This window comes from Eulemur rufifrons, chromosome 17 (assembly GCF_041146395.1).
Source record: "Eulemur rufifrons isolate Redbay chromosome 17, OSU_ERuf_1, whole genome shotgun sequence".
In the NCBI taxonomy this organism is placed as follows: Eukaryota; Metazoa; Chordata; class Mammalia; order Primates; family Lemuridae; genus Eulemur; species Eulemur rufifrons.
In genome coordinates this window covers 66,521,121-66,546,449 of record NC_090999.1, presented here as the reverse complement: position 1 = coordinate 66,546,449, position 25,329 = coordinate 66,521,121, and the positions used below count along the sequence as shown (strand labels likewise).

General features: G+C 39.6%; 1 protein-coding gene across 8 annotated transcripts in view; it reads right to left on the bottom strand.

The window, feature by feature from the left end:
* Positions 1–25,329, bottom strand: part of CAST (calpastatin) — a 106,956-nt gene that overhangs the window by 37,273 nt on the left and 44,354 nt on the right. For 5 of the 8 annotated variants that reach the window (XM_069492367.1, XM_069492366.1, XM_069492365.1 and 2 more), the window contains 6 exons: positions 11,258–11,317; positions 7,624–7,689; positions 6,617–6,658; positions 4,850–4,906; positions 4,324–4,437; positions 3,213–3,296 (listed from right to left, as the gene is read on the bottom strand). In XM_069492367.1, coding sequence (XP_069348468.1) covers positions 3,213–3,296; positions 4,324–4,437; positions 4,850–4,906; positions 6,617–6,658; positions 7,624–7,689; positions 11,258–11,317 — 423 coding nt within the window. The remainder of the gene's footprint in view (positions 1–3,212; positions 3,297–4,323; positions 4,438–4,849; positions 4,907–6,616; positions 6,659–7,623; positions 7,690–11,257; positions 11,318–25,329) is intronic. The other 3 variants (XM_069492371.1, XM_069492370.1, XM_069492369.1) reach the window with 1 other exon arrangement.

The window sequence follows — 25,329 nt, the reverse complement described above, 5'->3', positions numbered from 1 at the left end:
CTTTCCTCAGGTAGTCCAGTGGGGGACAGATCCGAGATTTGAATCTAGGACTGTCTGTCCCTTTCTTTGCTATTCTTCTGCAGGGCCCACAGCCAGTCTTTGCAACACCCATGACTTCTTTCTGAAGGCTGCCACCGCTAGCTGTTGCTCTCTGGGTCTTAGCCCCACATATCAAGACCTCCATATTCCTCACTTTGGCATCTCATCACCCACTCTGTTCTTAATTTTCCTAAAATGAGTTTCTCTCTCACCATGGCTTCAGTTGCTCTATCAAAAGATTGCCAATAACTTTGCAATCTGCAATTTCCATTCCTTTATTCAGATATAATCTTCTCTGAAGCTTGACCCTGGGGAGGATCCTGCTCCTGACTCACCTCTCCCAGCTGCCAGCCCCCAGCACCAGCTGATCCTACTCTGGTGTCTGCCCTTTGCTCTCTGTCACCTCTGGCATCTCTTTGTCTCCAGCTGCACGCGTTCTGCATGTTTCTGCTCTGTGCTGGTGGTCCTACCCAAAGTCCTATCTCTAGGCCAGGGGTCAAATGCTTTCAGGGATTGGCAGGAACTAAATGGGCAAAGTTGTTGGGTTTAAATCAACAGGGGATCCTATTCCATTTGAAGGTATCCAAATTCTGGCAGCAGAGCACAGGAAGAACACAGGCTCTGACCGTCTGGGTCTGCACACCTGTCGAGACATGCCTGGCTGCTTGAGACATTGGCAGGTCACTTCTTGGAGATAATGACTGTGCCTTACCCCAGGGGTTGTGAGGATTAGTTAAATCAATCTATATAAAGTATGAAAACCAGATTTTGGCACTTGCCAAGCACTACGTAAGTACTTACTATATAATTAAGTGCTAAATAAGTAATTGCTGCAATGGTGACGCTAAAAATACTGTGGGAGCCACCAGGGTGTGACCCCGAGTGTGGGCTGTACTTCCAAGGTTCAACCACCCCACCGTACGCAGATAGTCACTCATATTCTCTGCCCCACCTTCCTCCTCCTGCCTCCTCTCTCCATGTCTCTCTTTCTCTGCTCTCTCTCTCTCCTCTCACGCTTTCTTTCTCTCACTCCCTACCTCCTGTCCTCCTCCATCCTTTTGTACTCCAAAACAATATTTTAATTGCCTTGCTACACAGCTTTCTTTGGACACTTCCAACGCTTAAATTCAGCCAGTGTTAAAAATCAGACGTCACTTTTCCTCCCCAAACAATCCTTCTGACTTCTGTCCAGCTGTCAATGGTACCCAGGGGACTGCAGGGTGCCCCGCTCACGAGGAGGCACTCACCACTACGGGCTGACCCTGCCCTTGCAAGACCCGATGGTGAGAGTCTCCTTAAATTTGTGCCCTACAGGCCTGCCTTGTCTCACCGCGGGGTTACCAACCTAGTTCAATCAGACTCAAAGCCCAGGTTATCTTAGATTTTATTTTGCTTTTGCCGACTTCAGCCAATTATTTCCTAAAACCAGAAGATTTCACCTCTGCAATGACTCTTGCATAACTCACCACTTTCTTATTCCATTACAGCTCTAATTTAGGCTAAAATATAACACCCCAGGACTACTGAAACTGTCAGTTCCTGAATAACCTTCCACCTTCCTATCTTTATTCTATTTCATTCTACCCACGGTGGTCCCATAATCCTTCTGCAGCTCGGTTTCAATGAAATCACTCCATCTGTTCTCTAATGCTCTCAATGTCTACCCACTGTGGGCTGAATCACTACACGTATAGACTCACCTTAGCATTCTCCGCAGCAGCACGTAACCTGTCTTTCTGGTCTTACAGCCCCACCACTCACCTCCTCTGTGCTTCACCTACACTGGAATACACTTTGTGCCCAGAACACATCTCATACTTTTCAACACCACGATGTGCCAGCGAGCCTGCAATCCCAGCTCTCCATCCATGCCCAACTCAAATCGGATCTACTCTCTCAAAGCCTTTGCAGATTCCCTGAAATCAGACAGAATACCTCCATTCTCATCAAACAGCTCCCTGTGGGGGCTTTTCCTAATCTGCCTTGAGTTACAGTCAGCTATGTCTTCTCTCCACCCCTAGCTGGGCCAGCCTGCAGCTAGAGTGTCCTGCAGAGTAGACCACAGCGCCCTAAACATGCTATGTACTGAAATAAGAAGGCAGATCTGATCAATGCTATTTGATGGAGAAGAATCAGAAGCAAAGAAAAGTGAAATCACTTGCCACAAGTTCCAGCACAAGTCAGTGCAAGACAAAATTCCACACACAAGCCTCTCCTAATTTTTTTTTTTTTTTTAAGGGATAAGCAAGGGGTCTCCCTATGTTGCCCAGGACTTGAACTCCTGGGCTCAAGAGATCCTCCAGCCTCAAGCCTCCCCTAATTTTATTGCTTAGCTTTTGCTGATAACACTGCCTAATTTATATTGAGCACAAAATTTAAAATTTGGGTTACATTAAAAAATCTAACACATCCAGTCTTCTGCCTTAAATCTATCCATTTTCTAACCATTTTATCTATAATCAGTACTCTGCATCAGCACAAATAAGTAACATGTATTCCTAGGATGAGGGCTGGACTCTCAAGATAGTATACAAGTGACCTCCTGCAAGAAAAAAAATTTTAAGTTGGGTATTTTCATTTAAAAGTTTTTGTAAATTTTGCCTTTACTCTGTAGGAGCTCTGCATTAGTTTGGATAAAAATAAGGTGCCTTTTCTCCCAACATCTGAGGAACAAATGTTTCAGGGAGATGTGTCATATTTTACCCTATGACTTTCCTTACCATCTATCCTGTAGGGAGATACTTTCCCCATTTTGAGAAGCAGAAATCTAAATAGATACATACTACTTTTTTCTATTTTCATTTCCAACTTCTCATTGGTGCTTCAATTGCTTATTCAAGTGCTCATGGAAATTTTATTTGCTTTATTTCAGAGCTATAAATCTGGAAGGCAGGGTCTGAGTTAAGTCACATTTTAATTTCCTTGGTACTGATACCAGACTTTATATATGGAGGATTCTCAGTAAGTATTTGTTGGATATATGAATTTTAAAATCATTGTTGGTATCTTGTTCACTTTATTTCCCTTAAATGCATGTTCTTCATCACAGATAAAGTTCTCATATAAACAGTATTCAGTTTTACCAAATGATGGGTTATCCAAGCATACATTTCTTATAAGAGAAATCTGGTAAACATAGAGGCCCATGTTTATGTCTGCTTACGTGTGCTCACCTTTTCACCTGGTTTGCCAGATGTTGCAGCTACACCAGCAACAACACTCTCTGCACCAGCAGAAATCGTGTCTTGTGGCTTAGTCTACGAGTGAGGATAAGAGATTGACAGGACTAAGTCTCATCGAATGGCCCAAGATCAAGAGTTTCAAACATCACTAACATCTGTCAGTTTCCCTTCATGTACATCATAGTACAGGACTGTTTACTAGCTTTCACTGCACCTGGTGCAGTGCTGGGCACCAGGCAAACCTGGACTCAAGAGTCCGTCGAGTCCACGCAGTTAACACCATAGGTGAAGCAGGCTCAGCAGGGACCGCAGTAAACTGCAGCACGTGTGCCAGGTGTAATGGCTGCAGCTCGTTGTTGCCATGTGAGCCCACTGTTGCTAGATAGTCCCATTTGTCAAGAGAAGCCAGAAATTAGGACTTTCTATGAATACTCTGACTTTAATTGTTGGCAACTAATTAAAAATAATTGTTAATAACACTGTAAACCAAACAAAATACATACGCGGTAGCATTTTAACTGGTGGGAAACAAATTTGGGATCTCTGATCTAAAGTATATCATGAAGTAGATCTAGCTATCATCTTCTAAGCACTCTCGCTGAAAAAGTTCTTCTCACAGATGTTAATTCTTCTAAAAGCTGGCTGTCATTAACTACAATTATAAAATCAACTTCTGATTTTTGGCTCTGTAAGTTCATCTATTCTACAACAAGACTAAATAATGCTTTTAGACTTCCATTTAAAGCAGATAATGCAGGGCACCTGTGATCCCCTAGCCAGGGTGTGGAGAGGTCCGAAGGCAGCCTCAGTCCAAAACTTCCTGTCTGGGAGACACCAGAGCCTGCTGTTCTGCAGGGTAGTGGAGAAGGGCTGGACGGGGCATTCCCTAAACCCATCTGATGCCCTTCTCAGGCCCTCCATAAGCCCAAGTTTCTACAAGGCTGTTTGCAAAACCAACACAATGATGGCACCAAATCATTACAATATAAAATATATGCAGCAAAGCTTCATAGAGTCAACTACACACCTCAATGTGAATAGGTGAACTGTATCCTATTATCTAGCTGATATTACTGTTTTCTGATCAACCTGCTTTGTTTACCTTTGGTTCTGTTGATTTCTCTGATGGCACCTGTTCACTTGATCTGGAAATTGCTTTTTCTTTATGAGCATGTTTACTTCCTGTATCTGATGCATGCTTGGGTAGGCTTTTTGGCTGAAAGCACACACATACATGCACACACGTACAATGACATTGTTAACAAGATGGTAGTTTTAAACATAACACCAGTACTTTTCTCTACAGAATAAAAAATTGTTCTTAACAGGTGTGCTGTTTGTGGTTTTGAATTATGTGAATTTTAATTAGTGTGATGTACATGTGATAGAATTTCACTTTAGGTACGAAGGTACAAAATTTAAAGTAGTGCAAATCCTTTCCCCCAAATTCATCAAAAATCACATGAGTCAATTGTAAACATTGCTATTGCCACACGATGGCACCATTTTATCTGCCAAAACAAATATCCAGCTATCCACTGTCGGGATTAGCCTAGAATGAGAGTTAAAGTAAACCTCACCAAAAAGATGTAACCTTATCATCATATCAAGTCCTAATAATCATTTACCTCTGTGTGTTCTTTTGGCTTTCCTTCTTGGGATTTCTTCTCATGAACCACAGATGGCTGTCAATTTCAAAAGATTAAAAGTCAATTTCATTGGAATCCACTATTTTCATATTTCTAAACAGGCTGAAGAACAATGTTTCAATTAAAACACATTCTGGGCCGGGCGCGGTGGCTCACGCCTGTAATCCTAGCACTCTGGGAGGCCGAGGCGGGTGGATCGCTCGAGGTCAGGAGTTCGAGACCAGCCTGAGCAAGAGTGAGACCCCGTCTCTACTAAAAATAGAAAGACATTATATGGACAACTAAAAATATATATATACAAAAAAATTAGCCGGGCATGGTGGCGCATGCCTGTAGTCCCAGCTACTCGGGAGGCTGAGGCAGTAGGATCGCTTAAGCCCAGGAGTTTGAGGTTGCTGTGAGCTAGACTGACGCCACGGCACTCACTCTAGCCCGGGCAACAGAGCGAGACTCTGTCTCAAAAAAAAAAAAAAAAAACACATTCTGCCTTTCTCAGGAAAAGCCCACGTGGGCCCAGTTCTTTGGAGTCAGAGATGCAGACATGTGCTACCCAGTCAATAGTAACCCTGCCAACAGTCTCCAGCAATGGTGATTATCAGAAGACTAAGGAAATATGTAATATTTCATCTAAATGATGTTTTCAAATACATGTGTATCTCTAAATTATTGGCTGTTTTTCACAATTCACACAGATAAATTGGTGAATGCAGATCTATGTACAGAGACAGTGTATGATCAATGTGACTTCTGGGGTTGTTGCCAGGGGATCCTACTAGAGAAATTTTTAAAATCTCCTTTCATAGGAGATGAAGAACACTATCTTTTTCAACACAATGATTTCAAAGTTTTTTTCTTTGTTACCAGGAAAGGAGATTGTATCACCAGAAACCCAATTCTCTTGAGATTTGGCAGATAATCAAAAGCATTTAAATGTGGAATAGAAGACAATTTCCACCTAGCTGCTGAATTCTTCACTCTCCAGTATACATACTATTGGACTACCACCCTCGGGGGGCCCCCAAAAGGCCCTACACAAAATCAGATAAGCCTCACTTTTTCACCCTCACCTGCACTTAATGCACTTGGACCCAAAGCACCTCTTTGCTTTTCCACAGGAAACGTTATGGTCTTATCTGGGTATTTGCTTAAGCTCTTGAAAGATTTGTGCTGCCACAGACACCCCGAGGTCTACCTCCATGCTGAGGCAGAATGTTTCATTCTGGACAGCTGTGAGTTAGGAAAGCCAGAAGCCAGTCTCCCGAGTAACTGATCACGGGCTCCACCAACTGAGATAAGACAGTCGAGATAAACTCAGGAGGTCTCTTAGGAAAGACTCATCCCTGAGTTACCCAGGTGTCGAGTTCAGCAGAAACATTATTCCTGATGTCTCATTGGAATTGTAACTGGATACTCACGACCCTTTGTTCTTTCTCCTTTGTTCCTCTTGCTTTATTTCTTTAAACAATGACTTTACCTTTAACAAAAATCTAGATTTGAACCAAATGCCTTCTGAAATATAGTTTTCATCTATAAAATATTATTTATTCTTTTTAATATATGGATTTAATGTTATAAATACTTTATACATACTCTCCACCTACACAATCATATTCAAACATGTAGTCCAAGAAGTAATTAGCTGACTGACAAACTCCTTTACCATCCAGTAGCACCAATGTAGAAGACTGGTTATTCATTATTATTAAAAAGAATCCAACGAACTCTCTAGCAAACTTAAATATTTACCTTAGTCAATTGTGACTTCTTCTCAGGTTCTGTTTTTGCAGCCTAAATTCAGGGAGAGAAAGCAAAAGAAAGGAAGAAAGAAGAAAAATGGACATAGTTTACAAAGATACCATAGATTTTCTTCAACTAAAGAAGCTAAAAGAGATGATTTTGATGTAATTATAAATATAAACTTTGAGTTAAGTTTATTACACTTTGCTTGGAATCGTAACTCTAGATAGAATCTTTTTTTTTTTTTTTTTTTTGGAGACAGAGTCTCACTCTGTTGCCCAGGCTAGAGTGAGTGCCGTGGCATCAGCCTAGCTCACAGCAACCTCAAACTCCTGAGCTCAAGCGATCCTCCTGTCTCAGCCTCCCGAGTAGCTGGGACTACAGGCATGCACCACCATGCCCGGCTAATTTTTTCTATATATATTTTTAGCTGTCCATATAATTTCTTTCTATTTTTAGTAGAGATGGGGGTCTCGCTCTTGCTCAGGCTGGTCTCGAACTCCTGAGCTCAAACGATCCGCCCACCTCGGCCTCCCAGAGTGCTAGGATTACAGGCGTGAGCCACCGCGCCCGGCCGATAGAATCTTAAGTACACTAATTAATATTCTGTCTTAATATTCAGATAGCAATTTACATCTTTGTTGCTATGTGTATCAAAGATATGTAAAAATTACTATTTACAGTGCAGCTAACACATAAGCAACATAAAATAACCCTCATCTTTCAAAGCCAAGGGTACTGTGTTTCAAAACCACTAACATGATCTTTTCATCAGTGAAACACTCACATGTTTTGGCTCACAGTGTGAAACAATGGGACGGTGACAGAATCAAGGGCACAGAAAGCAGTGAAATATATTTTTAGTGCCAGGATGTGACTGATGGGTGGCTAAGCCTACAGAGAGTCCACGATGGGATCAGTGTGACAGAAGATTGTGAACTGTAGTTATTAGCACGTGCTGAGCAGCTGAAGTGACCATTAGTAAACAGATGCCCTAGTACAATGAACCATATCACCTGTTTTTTGTGTCTTTTCTTGTTAGGATGATGTGGTCCTTCCATCTGTTTGCTGATTGGAATAGCCTAATATAAGAGCACAGCCCCAAGTGTAATTTTATTTTATCTGACAGTCAATAAGTAACATGTATAAACAAAGCTAAAATGACTATACCCAAAATCCATTCTATTAATTTATTATATCTACTCGATGCATATACCTAAAACTCCAGGAAGGTGTAAGCACTTACATTCTAAGTTCCCAGAAAATATTTCAGTTTGGGTTTACATTTTTTCAGTAAAGATTTCCATTAATAAATTTGACTCCTTTTCTTTCCTTCTGTGTACAGGCTACATGTGTAATATTTTTCCCACCTATATTTCCAATGGTTGATTATAATCAAATAGTTAGAGGTGTTATTGAAAGTTTTCTGAAATTCTGTCAACATGATCTTAAAAAAAAATCTGTAAATATTTAGTGCATAGATTTCTATTGGGCAGGTCATAGCCCTTTATGTAGAGATTTAATTTAAAGTTCCAGGAATGCTTCTGAGGAATTCATTGTAATTTAGAACCTTTAGTGTGATATTTTACGGAGTTCTACCAAACTAAATGTTACCTGTGTAAAAAAAGATAATTCCTTAAGTATACGCATGCATTCTCAATATAGGCAAGATATGAAATTAGAAAAAAACTTGATTAAACATTTTATGAACTTTTCAAAGTAAGAGATTACAAATTAGGCCTAAAGCTTCCTGCCATTTTTCCCTTTTTATCTGCTTGGCGTTATCAGCACAAACTTCTTTTTATTTTACTTTCTGAAGAGGCTAAAGTCAAATACCCTCTTAGTTTATCTTGTTCTATTCTTCAAAAAGGAAGATACACACTTTCTTCATATAATGGGCCCCTTGTTATGCCAACACACTTACTGTTTTGAAAAGGAAACAAAGTTCATGATTGAAGAAATGTTTTTAAAGAAATTTTAAATTTTGGATCCTTTCACACTATACCCTTGCTAATGCGTTTCCATTTATGGCACTATTCTTTTTGAGTTTATGCAAATGCAATTTATTAAATGATTAACAAGCAAAATAAGCCAGCTGGTATTGTAGTGGTTCCAATCTATTAATAGCTTCCAATTTGGCAATATAGATTTTGCATGAGAGAACACCACACTACAATTAAGAATGTATGCTCACAGACACAAGCAGCTTATAATGCAACATACATTTAAATCAGCAATTGCTAAATTTATTTTTGGTAGTGATGGCACTGAGCATTATGATGATAACCATAATAACTAATGCGTATCAGTCACCTCTTAGGTACCAAGGACTGTTCTAAGCTCTATGTGTATCAATTCAGTTAGTCCTCATAATAACCCTGTAAGACAAGTATTATTATATCCATTTCAGTGATGAGACATTGAGGTTAAAGCAGTTAACTTCTCCAAGACACCCATGCTGGAGCTGGGGTTCTGTGTTCTCGGTCGTGTGCTGCACTGTCTCTCCAGCATTGGCTAACAGCCAACTCCAACCAGGCACTCGCTATGGGACGGGCACTGCCCCATATACGTTTGTTTCCTTACACAGTCACGTGAGATAGGTACTATTATCATCTTCTTCCAGACTCGGCAGATGAGGAAACCAAAGCAAAGAGGGGTTGTCCAATATCACAGCCCACGTGGAACCAGGATTCTAAGCCAGGCTGTCTGGTTCCTGTGCCCACACTACTGTCTCTGAGGGATTTTCCCCTGATTAGAAATGATTTGGCTTTCCATACTACACCCAGCATTGTGACTGCCAATTCTCCAGGGGCAAGAGATACACAGATCTAGATATACAATCCCCCTTCAGAGCTGAACTTTTCTTTTAAAGGCATAGAACATGACAAGGGTTTGGTACGGGTATGACCTTAAATTAGAATCTTTTCTCTAAAAAGCTCAAAATATTTGGGGACATATGCTCATTAAGTTCACAAACATCTCCAAGAGGCGGCTAGTATAAATGTTACGAGCAAACGTCAGAAGCACATGAAGATAAGATGATTAATGAGAACAGCGTGATTGAAATCCACCAAGGAAAGAGACTTAAGGCCAAAAGTGATGGCCAGTCAGCCAGTGGGGACACCTCATCCTGTGCATCTTATTTTTGTCCCTCTCCCCCTTTTCTCTCCTACTTTCTTCCCTTCCCCCAGTTTCGCAGGACTGCCAGGAATTCTCATGATTAACGCTCAGTGCAAGTTGAAAAGGTTGCTGACACTTGCTCTAGAAAACAGGGCATGCTTGAAATAAGCATGGTCCTGGAGCTGAGACACAGGGGGATTAGAATCAGGCATCAGATTAAAAGAGAACCAAAAGAATAAAAAAGAAATCCTGTATTTCTGGCTCTCCTTTCTATCTTTTCTTTGGTTTTCATGGGCCAAGGAGAATTGGTTTTTTGTAGATGATTCTACTACAGTCTTTAAAATTATTTTGGGGTTTAAGATAAAATTTTCTAATTTTTTAAGATTAAGCTCAACATAAGTTGTGATAGCTAATAGATTAGGGATGATATATTTTGAAAACAATAAATCAATATGCATGTAAAGTATTAAATATAAAGTATAATTTTACATTAAAAATAAATTTTAAAGTTAAAATGAATATTAAAAGGCATTTATAAAAACTTATATTTGGATAGTGTGTTTCCAGATATTTGCAATGTTCTTTGAAGACAGTTCAAGATGAAGCCATGGGATCCCTTGATAGTACTAAATCACGGGGCCACAACACCTGGGACAGGAAACTACTGGGATAGCAAAGTAATAGGGAAGACAGAAAGCGAAAGTATTTCGGTGATTTTAAACAAGGGCAATTTAGTAACAACGGAGGTGGGGTAGCTCTTAAAGGCACTAAAGAACATTGGCTCATAAGAATTATTTGAGAGCATTTTGAAAATTCTCCTTCTTTAATCCCCTGCCCTGAACTTTCCCAAGAAACAGAACTTGAGACACAGTAACTAAGGCAGAGGTTGAAGGCAGCTTTAGTCAACTCTTCAGAACTAGGCTTACCCGATGTGACAATTCCACTACAGGACATTCTTTTTTACCTTTGGAAATTCCAAGAAATAATTATAAGAATAAATCCTAAATAGAGCTTAGCAAAGGTTTGTCAATAAAATGGTATCCTACATGACTCTAACTTCAGCAAATAACTGTAGAAAGGATCTGAAATAACCAGTATCTGTTTCGTTTGTTTCTATGTTCACTTAATGTAACATTTCTCATTTTTACATTTATTTTTAAATGGCCAGAATAAAATTATTTTAGCAAGACATTAAGAATTTGTATTCTCATTTAGATACAGAGAAATTTATTAAAAGAGATTATCTTCAATTAAAAAACTCAATCAAGTCTAGGATCAAAAAAACTCTAGGTGACTACTCTTTTCTAGAAATTCTAAAACTATGTAAATGCTGTTTGAGGTAAATATCAGGAGGAAAGTTCAGTTTCCAAAGATCCCCATAAATTAGGAAGAAAATGTGTACTTTTGTAACTTAAGCTTCCTAGGACACATAACTCATTTGTCAACAGTTAGTCTACATTTGTTTTGCTTTACAATATAATCAACTGAAAGTAGCATTCATCCAAATTGACTCTTGAAGGTTCTCCATACCTTGGTTTCTGTGGGATTCATACTGGAAGACTTGCTGGTCGCACCTGAAGAAGCTGACACCTAGAAAGGAAAGACACAGAAAGTCTGACTCTAACCTACAATTTGCATTGTCCTTCAGTTCCTCTTAACCATACTGCCCTAGAATTTTTTCTTGGTTTTACCCGGTTTAGAGCACCGTGCCCACAAAAGTCCAGTAGGTGGTGTTGCCCAGTGGTAAAAACCTTTGTAATCAGATCAAATGAGTTCAAATTTTGGGTCTGCTATTTACTAAATAATCTTAGGAAAGATGCTTACATTTTATGATCTTCAGTTTCCCATTCTCAATTTTTCTTCAGTAGATAACAACTACTTTGTAAGTTTACATAAGGATTATTGTCTGCTACATAGTAAGTGCTTAGTAAATATTATTATAATCACTTATTTTTAGAAAGAACATGGACTTTGAAACTCGATAGAATTTTGTTCAAATCCCAGCTCTGCCAATAACTAGCTCTGTGACTGAGCTTTAGTTTCCCAGGTATATAAAATAGGTCAACAATATCTATTTTGCAGGGTTGTAAGTATTTAAGATAATGTGTGTAAATGCCTGCCACATTGTAGACGCATTAGCAACACATAAGAGGAACAGAGACATAGTTCCAGGAAATAGACTTGGGCGGGTACGAATTGTCCCTTCAGTGTCATGTAAGGAAGAGAAGGTGGGAGACAAGGTTGCAGAGGGAATTTTTGCTGCATTATCTGTCCCATCTAGGCTCCTCCTTGGAGGGCAAGATGTGATTGAAATTAACTGAAGTATTCAAGAAACACCCTTCCTAAAGATAGATGCCCGGGGGTGGTAGAATCAGCTCCTGCAATCTAATCACCTAAGCACTGGGACATGCATGTGGATACTTGCATGGTATTATCATTCTAGTACGTAAATTGTATTACACTGGTGAATATTAAATTGACAGTTATCATCTTTGCAAATTCTAACCCAGACTCCTTACCATTTGAATCCGTTAGGTTCTAGAGCCGAGTGATTCGATTTGGCATGAGTTGCCTTCCTTAGCAACTGCTGTCAGTAAACAGCTACTGCCCTGCCAGTGAAATCCTGAGAACCCTATGGTGCGGTCTTCACTCTGTCTCCCATGCCTGGCCCCCAGCCATTTCGGAGGCTGAGTCACAGGGCAGCATGAGCCCATCCCTTAGTTTCCCCTATTCCCAGCACACTACTGCTCAAGCTGATTGTCTGAAACCCACTGTAACCTCCGGCCCACGAACAAAAATCACCTTCCCTACAGACATCAGTTAATGAAGAACAAACTTATCCCTTGTGGTTAAATTACTAAAATTTACAGATAAAAGTCCAAAGCTTCAGTGCATTGATTTTTCAAACATAATCATATGAACTTGAACTTAACTATTCCAGAGCAACCTCAGGCACAAATTGGGCACCCTCTTCCTGACAAACACACACAACAAACCTCTGGTAACTGTAGCAGGGCATAGAACAGCCTCTCTCGTATTCTCTTTGGATAAAAAACTGGAAGATGCACCAAGATAGAGTCTACCCCATCAAATTAATGGAAAAATACATGAATATCCTTTTTATGAGAATATTTTAAAATTTTATGGTGATTAAAGTACCCACATCTATATAATTCAAACCTTTCCACAATTAGAATTGGTTGTACCAATTTCCATTCAAACTCAAGAGGTTCCACTTTGCCACATCCCATTCTGTCAATGATTCCCCTTAACCACATGAAACCACCATAGAAACCACACTACATGACAGTGCTTGGGCTGAAAATCTTTAGGTAAACATTAACTTATTTTTTAAACCTTCAAATATTTATTCAAACATTCATACAATTACATGGCCTTGAATTGTCCAACCTGTCTTACTACTTTGTGAAACACTACCTTGAAGCGATCCTCAAATTCTAGAAAGGAGAAGACTTTCGAAGGCCCAAGAACAGCAAAATCTTCACACGGGATAGCTCTAAGCAAGCATGGAGCAGGCTACAATGGGAATTCGCAGGAAGGCCTTGGCCCCTCCTGTTTTCAGTACAGATTCTTCCATGAATGTTCTATCCCCCCACTAAGGCGCTAAGAACTATGAAATTGAAATATGAAAGCTGCTTCGTGGGGGATGGAAATAAGGGAAATAGGCCCAACCCATTATTAACCCATTCAACTCTGGCTTATTGTAGCTTGTTCAATTTTTATTCTAGCTGTAAAGACTCGCAACTTTTAAAATTTGTTACCGTTGGTGAAAGATTTCCATTTTAAATTCTTTTGTGCTGTTTCATTTGAAAATGCTCTAAGGGAGGTATGAAGAGAGAGCCCTATGTGACAAAACAAATGTTGGAGTTCTAAGTCCGTTTCAGGCCCACCTCAAATAATCTTGCTGTATGGTCAAGCTGCATTAAAAAAACCAATACTGATAAAAGAGATTAGTTGCAGCCCAGAAAAAAATGAATATTTCTTGTACTTAACCAATATGACGTCTTATTTCCTGGCATTATTTAACAAAATCTCTTTAAATTTGTTTACATGCCACAGTAAGAATTTTGGAAGTTCAACAGAGTAAATGAATAGAGATATGAGAGGAAGACAGTATGGTTTTAAGACACGTGGAAAATGAAAACTGCTTTCTTTTTTCACAGATATTTTGCAAAGGTCTTGCAAACCCCAGCCTTTTACTCTCCTCCACATTCTGGCCAGACCAATCGCCCTCTAAAGGAGAAGCAGCAATGACTCCTGTTGTTCACTGCATCACACAGAAGACACAGAAATCCTTTCTCTTGCCTTTAAGGTCCCCCAGTTTCCAATTCCACCTCACCTCCCATTGCAGAACCTCCACTTCAGGCAGCCAGTCTATTCCTGTTTTAAGGCACATCTCCCTCCTCTCTCCCTTTATATTCTTTCATGCAAGTACCACTGGTGGGCGTGCTTCTCTTCCAAAATATTCAAATTCCATGTCCCCTTCAAGGTGCATCTCACTGGCTCCCAGCCCTGGCACCATAACTTGTGCACCGCTGCCATCAGTCTTAGTGGGCAGCCTCTCTCCAATCCCAGTTCATTCCCCATAGCAACATGTACAGAGGTAATCACACACAATTGCATCATGAATGGTCTCCTCCCACTGGATGGGACTCTTTAAAAAGAGCTGTCTGTTGGGTGTACTAATCTGCTGACCCCCCCCATTCTTATCACTACAGGTCTCTATCCAGGGCTTTTACTTAATTCTTCAGGGTGTCTAGTGAGGCTGCACAAGAGAAGAGGCAAGACCCAGGACCAACCTTAACCATCTTGAGACACTGGATGGGAATGGAGAGGGTTGTGAGCCCTGCAGATCCCGGTGAGTGGCCCAGGATGGGAGGGTAAAGGCTTCTGTAGAAGGCATAGGCTCCTAAATGTCTGCTGCTCTATTCTGCTGCCATTACCTCTGGCTGATGGGACAGCCACTCTCTCAGTGCCCTACTTCTATGTGCCACACAGTAGAGTCCTTCTGCTTCTCCCTGGGCTTCCAGCAGGCTTTCAGCCTCTGGCCAGACATTCCAGGTGGGTCGTGGGAATCCTCTTCACCTCCATCTAGCCATGCAGCCTCATCTCGACCTCTCCCCGTGCCCCTAGCTGGCGTGTTCAGAAAGTGCACACAGAGGGTGACATCAGAAGTCTTTCTCCTCATGCCACACCTTCCTTCCCTTCCCTCCCACCACTGGCTGCATTCCCTGTCCTCCTACCTGCAACACACCTGGATATGCCTTTGTTTGTTGAGGGTTACTAAGAACGCCAGGCTGCATGTACGTACTCTCATTTCCACTTGGTGATCCACCAGCAGTTTCATTTTGAGTCACTGACCATTCTCCTCCCTGGCTGCCACGGCACTGGGAGCCCTGGGTTCTCTCCCCAAACCTCTAAAATGTTTTCTTCTGGAAGCCTCTCCCCCGTGCTCTGTTCTTCTTTGTGTTCATTACTATTCAGTCACAAGCCCCCTACCTTTTATATTATCACTGCCTCTGAATGTTGATTTTTTTCCCACGACTTTAAGTATCTTGTATTATGTGAGCAATTCTTCAAACCTTATCAGCAACCCTGCTATCACCAGACTACATTATTTTATCTTAAAGAGAGGAAGCTAAGAAAGACAGATGCAGACTCAAATCCTTGCTCCAGTACTTATTAGCCCAAGTTAACTAGCCTCTTGGAGCCTCCCTTCCCTCATCTGTAAATTAGGAGTAATACCAGCTGGCTCTGGAGTTGGTGTGGGGAATCACCTGGGCTCGAATCACCTGGATTCAGGAGCACTGTGGGTTCCTGTCCTTATCACTAATCCATCCTTTCATTTCTACTGCCACCCCCACTTCGGGTCTACGCACCTATTACTCACACCTGGATTACATCAAGGCCCTTCTAATAGTTTCTGTGCCTTGCTCTTTCCTCCCCCAGCCCCACCCTCATTTATCTTTCAACTTTCTGTCTATGGCTCTCTGACTAATCTTTTTAAAATAAATGTGCACCATGTTTTCCGCACTGATGAACTAGCACTGGTTTCCCACTGTGTCCGGACAAAGTCCAACGCCTTCTGCCTGATTTTTACAGTCCCCATGATTCATCCTCACCTCCTTATTCAATCCTCTCGCTATGGCCCCACATCAAGTCTCCCCTCCAGCCAGGACGGTGTCCTTTCCATCTCCTGAGCACCTCGTCAGGCAGCGTAACACCTGGTTAGGAGTGAGAGAGGGGACTCCGGAATCGAGGCTGTCTGGTGGAATCCAGCAGACACTTAATGCATGCACAACCTCGAGCTAGTTACTTACCCTCTGAGTTTCCTCATATGTAAAATGGGAATAGTAACAATTCTTACCTTGTTGAATTGTTCTGAGAATTGCTTTAATCTTGTTTTAAGGATAAGTTGATGCATAGGAACCAGTGACGACAGTGCTTGGAAGGTGACAAGCACTGGGCAAATGCTAGTTATTATTATCACCATCACGCTCCCTTCCACCTCTGAGCCTTTCATCTTACATTCCCACTTCCCAGAAAGCCTCTTCCCTGCCCCAGTCCCACCTTCCCTACCCTTTAAGACTGAGTTCAAGATACAACACCTGTATCTCCTTTAGCTCGTATTATCTTCTCAACTCTGACAAATGTTTGTACTTCTCACTCGAAGGCTTAATCCTATATTCTGTGTTGGAGGGTTACTAAGCCCTTTTTAAGTGTATGTCATGTCTTATCAATGAAGCTATCATAATATAAACTGACCGAGGGGCGGGGCCATTTCTACTCCCCACAGCAAAACATCACTGTTGATGCAAATCTTGGCTTCCATTTTCTGTCAATTCAAGTTTCATTTAAACAAAAAATAAAATATAGTTTTAATACTTTAAGGTCTTTTTAATAGGCAGATGGAAGAAACATGGTCATTAAATCAGAAGACTTCAGTTTCAGTCTTGATGGCTTCTAAGTGGCCCTGATTCCATGGGAGGTCAATGAAACCTGCTGAGTAGCTAGTTTTTCCTGATGGGAATACACCCCCCCTCCACACACACACACACAGGGTCACTGTGACAGTCAAATTAGATACCAAATATCAGGACAATGTGGGCAAACCACAAAACGAATATTAAAGATTTTCTAAATTAAAGAAATCTGACAAATCAATAACCCAATTTTTAACTTTCAGAATTAGCTCTGCTAGATGTATAAGAGAAAAACAAATAATTTGTTCTGAACCATGATCAGGTTCTTACTTAATACCACATCTCAAATAATGAAGGAAAGGAAATCACTGACGTAAAAAAAAAAAAGTACCTTCCCCAAAAGATTACACATCCCATCCCCAGAGCCTGCACATACCAGTTGCTTAACAAATATTTTCAAATAAATGTATGACTTTATGCATGAATAAACACAAGAATATTATCTGGTGGTTCAAAGGCAACATTACATGAGTTTTATTACTTGATCATCAGGAAATTTGTTCATAGCACAGGTCAGAAAACTGGTTAGGAAAACATAGTTTCAACATCATTTACATCATTATTGTCACCAACTGGAGGTTGTTCAAATTAGAAAAAAATACACATACACAAAAAACCCTGAGCTTCCTGTTAGACATCTGCAACAAACAATAGGTTGCTAATGAGGGACTTTTCTAAGGAAAGCACTGACATTGTTTACAAACACCGTTTATGGACCTACTGAATACAAGTTTACATTTTTCTTTCTAGAATGATGGATTATTCACTTCAGGAAATGAATGTCCTGATGTCTATTGTTTGCCACGCTGTCACACCATGACATACATTCTTGCAACGCCTTTAATTATTAAGTATAATAATGGTGCTTTTAAAGAGACCTGCAATACGGACATCTAACAAAGTCCAGAAAGCAACAGGTTAGATGAAGTAGAATGCTACAAAATGAGGAAATTTGAACATTATCTAGGGGAAAACTGAAGATGATTATAGCTTGCTGAGTATTCTGTACATTCATAAAACATATTACAAGGGAAGCATAGATTTCCATTCAAAATAAAGTGCCTGAGCTCAATGGTTCTGGGAAGTAGAGAACATATAAAGCTTTGGCCTCTGATGCAACATGTGGGCAGACCTCAAAATAAACATCCGAATGTTGCCTGGCAACTGCAACAATAGCCACAACTGATCTGTGATCTAAATCCAAGCCAGAAGGGTTGGAGACCAGTTGGCCACATGCCACACCCTCTCAGTATCTGAAGATGAACTCTGACACTGGACCACCCCAAGTGCTTAGAAAAACCCACAGAAGGCAAGTTGAGATTCCAGTTCTACAGAGCAACTGCTTCATTTTCATTGCTTTGCAAACTTCAGTTTTCCAGAGTTTTTTTTCCCTGGGATAGTAATAATTTGTAAGCAAGAAGAGCAAGCCATACAGCCTAGATTAGTCATCAAAGAATAGAAAAGCAGTTTTTTTTCTGAAGTTGTGTTTGTGCCTCTAGGGATCCTAAGTTGCTGTTCTTGTGGCATGAAATAATTCCAACTATGTCTGACCTTTGGCTGCCCAGGATAAAGCAAAACAGAGAATTCAGGCCCAGAAAAGACAGCCTACTTTCTGTTGTCCCTCCCCTAGAGGTTTGTCTGGTGAAGATTTACATAAACCTGTGAGTTAAGCACTTTCAGCCAACAAGCATTTAACATAAAGAGCAACGAGGAAGACTGCCCTTGACAAGCTGTGTGACTTGGAGCTCTTCTCCCAAACTCAGTTTCTTCACCTGTAAACTGTCAGCTTTGAGAATTCTGTGGTTCCACAACTCTTATATGCTACATTTAAGTGAAGCTTATTAAATAATGTGCCCAAAGATAGATGTTCAATCTGGAAACACAGAGGTTAAAAGCATGGGCTCTGGGAGTCCCACAAACCTGGGATCTAATTCTAGCTATGCAACTTCAGACAAGCTGCTTAAATCCTTCCAAATTTGAATTTTTTTTAATTTGTTAAATAGGTATAAAAACGATACCTACTTCATAAGATGGCAGTGAGGATTAAGTAAGGGTGTGTTTATAAAGTGCTTGGCTTGGTGTCTGGCACAGAGTAAGTCAATAAACCATAATGATTTTTATTAGTTTATGAATACCTATGGCCTCAAAAATTTCCTTCCTTAGCCTCAGAATAGCAGAGCAGTTGTGTGGTGACCACTGCTTTGAGAAATCACACACTAATCTTGCTTACCTTTTTCAAAGAAACAAAATGCATATTATTTTACATTATGACATTTTCTTTAGTTCAAATGCATGGTTGGTTTAGGTCACGTTCCAATCAAATAAGAAAGGAATCTTGGTAGCAAGAGCACAGATTTGTACAAACCCTAACAGATTATGAGCTAATCTAAAATATACATTATTATTGATATGATTATTGTATAGGAATGAGAAATTCTGAGCTATGCTGAACAATCATCATTCAACTTGACTTTCCATAGTGCATTCATTCCTTAGATGTAGACCTAACAGAGGGTGAGAAAAACATGAGGACTTTTATGGGTGCTTGTGCCATAAAACCAATTGCCAACCTCAATCTCTACCCAAATGATAGACTCAAAATGTTTCTAACAGAAAATGAGGAGGAACTCACCCTGAGATACAGCCAAACGTGTGACGACTGAGAAATGGGCCTGGCACATAAACATTCTTGCAGCCCACTTTTCACTGAAGCATAATCTTATGCTTTATTACTATAAAGCTTAAATCATGGCAATTATAACAAGGTTCTCTTAGCCAAGCTGATTTTCAAATATCCAAAATGAAAATGGGGAGTGAAATAAAATGTCATTCTGGAAACCATCTAAGAAAAACAAATTCACAAATGTGTACTGACAGCAAGTTTAACCTTTGCAAGTATTAAAAAGGTAGTGTTGTGTCTCAGAAGAATGGCTCTGGAGTTTGAATTCCAGCTCTGCTACCAGCTGTATGACGTTGAGCAAAGTTCTCAACGGCTGTGTGTGTTTCATATAATGCTGCATTCCACTGCATTACACCCCTCTTTCCCCTCAGATAAAAATTCAGTGGAATACAGAACAGATTTTAAAGTAGGATTCATTTGAAATTAATGTACAAAATATGAGCATTGCTGCTTATACTTCAATCTAAGCAAAAGTTCTATATTTCCTACAGGATAAGAGAGTTTTCAGTTATATACTACTTAACTGTGCAATTGTTCCAAAATGGCTAATTTATTCCTTCTCTACTGATCATGTGAAGCATCTAAAAAAATTGTCACCTAAACTATAATCTGCTAATTCCAATCAGTGTACAATACTCTCTTTCACACAAGCAGGAAACCTCATCCATTAGAGAAAATTTCAACACTATTAAGATATGGAACATAAAAATAGAGTGCAAAATATTGATTTCTAGTACTTATTTGAATTTAGATACAAATTCCCCTGTCACTTATTTGAACTACCTAGATACAAACTACTAAGTGGAGGATTTTGTAAGACCAGTCAATGGAACAGAACTTTAGAATCATTTTGAGGTATGTTTCATCTATGCCTATTTTGTTAAGAGTTTTTATCATAAAAGGGTGCTGAATTTTGCTGAATGCTTTTTCTGGATCTATTGAGATGATTATATGATCTTTGTGTTGCTTCTGTTTACGTGGTGAATCACATTCATGGATTTATATATGTTGAACCATCCTTGCATCCCTGGGATGAAGCCTACTTGGTCATGGTGGATTATTTTTTTGATGTGCAGCTGAATTTGATTCACTAGAATTTTATTGAGGATTTTTACATCTATATTCATAAGGGATATTGGTCTAGAGATTTTGTGTGTGTGTGTGTGTGTGTTGTGTCCTTTTCTGGAATCTTGGTAGCAAGAGTCACTTTGATATCAAAGTGATACTGGCTTTATAAGAATGAGTTAGGGAGGATTCCTTCCTTCTTGATGTTATGAAATAATTTCTGCAATATGGGTACTAATTCTTCTTTGTAGGTCTGATAAAATTCTCCTGTGAAACCATCTGGTCCAGGACTTTTTTTTGGGGGGAGACTTTTTATTGCTGCTTCAATTTTGTTGCTCATAATTGGTTTGTTCAGGAGTTCTGTTTCTTCCTGATTGAGCCTGGAGAGGTTGTATGTTTCCAGGAATTTGTCCATTTTCTTAATGTTTTCAAGTTTATGTGCATAGAGATTTTCTGTTGGTGGGATTGCAAACTAGTGCAACCTCTATGAAAAATAGTATGGAGATTCCCCAAAGAACTAAAAGTAGACCTACCATTTGATCCAGCAATCCCACTACTGGGTATTTACCCAAAGGAAAAAAAGTCATTTTATCAAAAAGATATTTGTGCTAGATGTTTATTGGAGTACAATTCACAATTGCGAAGATGTGGAATCAAACCAATTGTCCATCAATTCAAGAGTGGATTAATAAAATATGGTATATGTACACCATGGAGTACTACTCAGCCATAAAAAATGAATTAATACTTTTTGCAACAATCTGTATGGAACTGGAGACCATCCTCCTAAGTATCGCACGAATGAAAAAACAAACACCACATGTACTCACTATTAAATTGGAACTAACAGATCAGCACACACGTGCACAGATGGAAGTAAAACTCAACAGAAATCAAGCAGGTGGGGGCGGGGAGGGAATGGGTGAAATCATACTTAACGGGTACAATGTACACTACCTGGGTGATGGGCACACTCATAACTTTGACTCAAACAGTGCAAAAACAATCCATGTAACCAAAACATTTGTACCCCCATAATATTCTGAAATTAAAAAGAAAAACTTCAGAATCAAATAGAATCTTGCTATCTGTGTGACTCGGGGTAAGTTATTTAATTTCTCTGGGCCTCAGTCTCCTCATTTATAAAACTGTCATAATATCTCCTTACCAAGTTACAAAATATGCAACTCTTAAAAAGAATAAATAAAATCTTATATAAATCACTTAGCACAGTAGTTGTCCAATAAATTAATAAATGTGAGATATTTTTCTTGTTTCCATTTATTTTCAAATATCTAGATCCTGCAGAGTTTCTCTAAAATATGCACACGCTGCTGAACCTAACCCTGCCCCCAGAGCATTCTAGAATTATTTTCAGATTATCAGCAATAGAATGTCCTTTGTTAAGCTTTTCTTTGTTTATATTTGTTGTCTCTGCAATTTGAATGGCAACCAAAGCTTCAGTTTATTGGCCTATAATAGGATGTGGAAAAGTTACACGTAAACTAGTTTAATGGATATCAATTGGGGTATTTCACCAAAATTTTCATTGCAAATATGAAGATCACTGTTGATCAGATTTAATCTTTGAAATCTGTGAAGAGGTATAAGAATATGATTGTCAGAAGGGCTGGAGAAAAAACAAGTCTTATTGCTAGGAATCCTGGCCTGCCACAAGAACACTGTGAGAATAATTCAGCACACAATACTGCAATAGTTAAAAGATTCTTGAAACTGAGAAAAGGTTCAAACTCAATAGCCAAAAGGGGTTAACTTTTCATTTTTGAACTCAATATTCAGCAAGGGGGTAGACTGTTTCTTAGTGATGCAGACCCGTTAGGGCTAAAGATCCAAGCAATTAAAGATTAATTGACTGATTTAGAACTCAAGATTAGAGTAAAATATCACATAGAAGATATTTAGTTTTATAACACTACAAGGGAAAAACATAATCACTAATTCTAACCATTGAAATTACCTGTAAAGTATTCAGGAACATATAGCTATTTAAATATTTTGGGCTAAAAATGTACATAATTATTGCTGGCAATGAAAGTAATGTCAAGCCATCGGCCAATGTAACTGGCCACGCATTAACACCTTCGCTTGGTTGTTCTTGACATAATGAGTAGAAATGGTCCAGGAATAAAATCATTCATAGGCAGCAGAGAGAGTGGGGAGAGAGGAAGAGGGCAATGGACACTTAGAAACTTACAGAGGAGGAGGAGGAAGAGGGAGAAAGAACCATGGCCTAAAAAGACGTACGCCCCTCAGGTGATTCTGAAACTCCCCAACATGGAGAATCACTGCTTCAGGTAATTTAAAACAAGATGGCTTTACAGAGAGCTGGTGAAGTGACAACTGTTTTCTACCATCTATTGCTATAGATGAGGGCTTCATTACTGGTGACAAACTCTGTCTCTTCACACTTGCATTTGGTTAAAAGAAAGAAACCAGATCACCTAAGATACTAGGATGGATTTGCAAAATGGCTTTTTAAAATTACCTTCTAGCCAGTTTTAAAAGGAAGATTTGTGGTGCTAATATTGCCAGCCCAGGTTACTGAAGAACCTAGATGTTCCCTAAAAAGAATGGGGTGAAGGCACATCTGCTAGCCCTGCAGTAGCCCGAGAATATTTGTCCTCTTTAGTTCTCTGGCCCTAACACCCAGGAACACTTGACACTTGTGACTATGCCTGTAGCCCACACCCTTTCTTTAACTATAAAGAAATAGTAGACATCAATCCAAAAATTGCTGTCATTTTATAGGCAGATATTCTGGAACATCAGGGAAACCCCAATGTTACATATACCAAGTATATAGCTCAGCTGCAAGGGTATTTTTTTTTTTCCCCCCGAGACAGAGTCTCACTCTGTTGCCCAGGCTAGAGTGCAGTGGCATCATCATAGCTCACTGCAATCTCAAACTCCTGGGCTCAAGTGATTCTCCTGCCTCAGCCTCTTGAATAGCTGGAACTACAAGCACACCACTGTACCTGGATACTTTTTCTATTTTTAATAGAGATGGGTCTCGCTCTTACTCAGACTGGTCTCGAACTCCTGACCTCAAGAGATCCTTCTGCCTTGGCCTCTCAGAGCACAAGGATATTGGAATAAAAAAAACAAAAAAAAAAACAGGATGCAATTTTCAAAGGTTAATTGATTAAATTTTCAGAAAATAATATATATCTATCTCTGTAGATTAGGGGCCTAAAACTCAAATGAAAATATGTGTTGGGGGACGTGAATGAGTGTATCATTAGGCCAGTATGAAGATAATTGGGGGTGGTGGGCTTTGTGACAAACTAGCACATGCATTACTATCTATAAGCTTTCAAGCATTTTAAATACATTATGCAGGTCTGACAAAATTCGTCTGTATTCTGATAGAAAAATCTCCTTTTATTTCAGATATAGAAATACTGGGTAAAATTTAACATAGAGCAATAAAATACATAGCTAAGCTTGAAAGAAGGGAAATCTACAAGGAAACAAAAGTGGAGGGAACTTAAAGTCCTCCAGTGAGCACGGCTGAGGCTGAACAGCTCATGGGGCTGAAACAGATAACACAGCCTGGACCTGGGAATTGAATACTCTAATGAGAAAGGAATCCTGGCCGCAGGCCCCATGCTAAGTTATTGGCATAAAGCCAGGACTACTAAGAACTGATCATCCACAAACATAAGCCTTGAAAACTGCCCACCTGTCCTGGGCAATGTCAAGGAAGCTTTCTTTCTGGCTGGAGTCATGAGCATAAAAGCAGACATCCATGAGAAAAAGGAATCCCAAACCTGTGCCACTGGGCATTCAAGATCCAAATTCACTCTATCCACGTGGAACAGAGGCCTCAAGACAAGATATTAACTCTGATGAAATTTCAACGATCCCAGGCAAGAGACATTAAAAACCACGTAGTAGAGACAGATCTACAACATAGGAACAAAGGGATTCTCGTGGAAAACAATCTTCATTGAAAATGAGTTTCAAGCCACATTTTCAAACTTAATCAGGACGTAAAATACCATATGGGAGAGTCAGCAGTTAGAAGTATGGAGAAATTGCACAAGAACTAAATATAATAGAAAAATGTGAAGGAGACTTTAAATATGTTTAAAAATTCAAAGTGTCAAAGAATAAAAATCACAAATCAAAAATAGGTGAAAGCATAAACTACACATAGCTAAATAGAGATTTAAGTGACGAAAAGATAAATCTGAGGATGCTACTCAGAATACAGCACAGAAAAATAAAGAGATGAGAAATATGAACAAGAAGTTAAGAATCCTGGAAGATTAAAATTCTGGCCACCAATTTCAGTTCCCTGCTATAGACCCAGCCCGCTGAACCTGATGCCTCTTTTTAAATAAAATATTACGAAAAGATGCATGTCTAAAAGCATGTGAGACACTGTTTTAAACATATTGTTGGCATGGAAATATTTATATTCAGGGACTCTGATGGTTACTAGCCTTAGTAATGGATTTTATTTTCCCTGTTGGATATAACACAAATTTCTATTTTCACAATAAGTAGGGCACAGAAAAAAATATAGGTAACTGAAAAATGTACAAATAATTTTATTCTCTGCTATTTTTCCTGGCCACTCTCTCGGTATAGCTAATAAAGAAACCATATGCTCAGGAGGCTGAGCCCCTAATTTCTCTACAGGAATGGCACTTTCTCATACTTTCCAAACCACTCTATTCTGGGCAACCCTGGATATTCTGGGGTTTGGCCCAGGTCTTTGGTTGTTAAGTCATTTATATGGGGTCCCTCAGTCCATTACAGAGTTCAGAGAGTATGCTCGCATAGGAAGCTGGCCTTAATCTCTTACGGCAACTTTGAGTGAAATG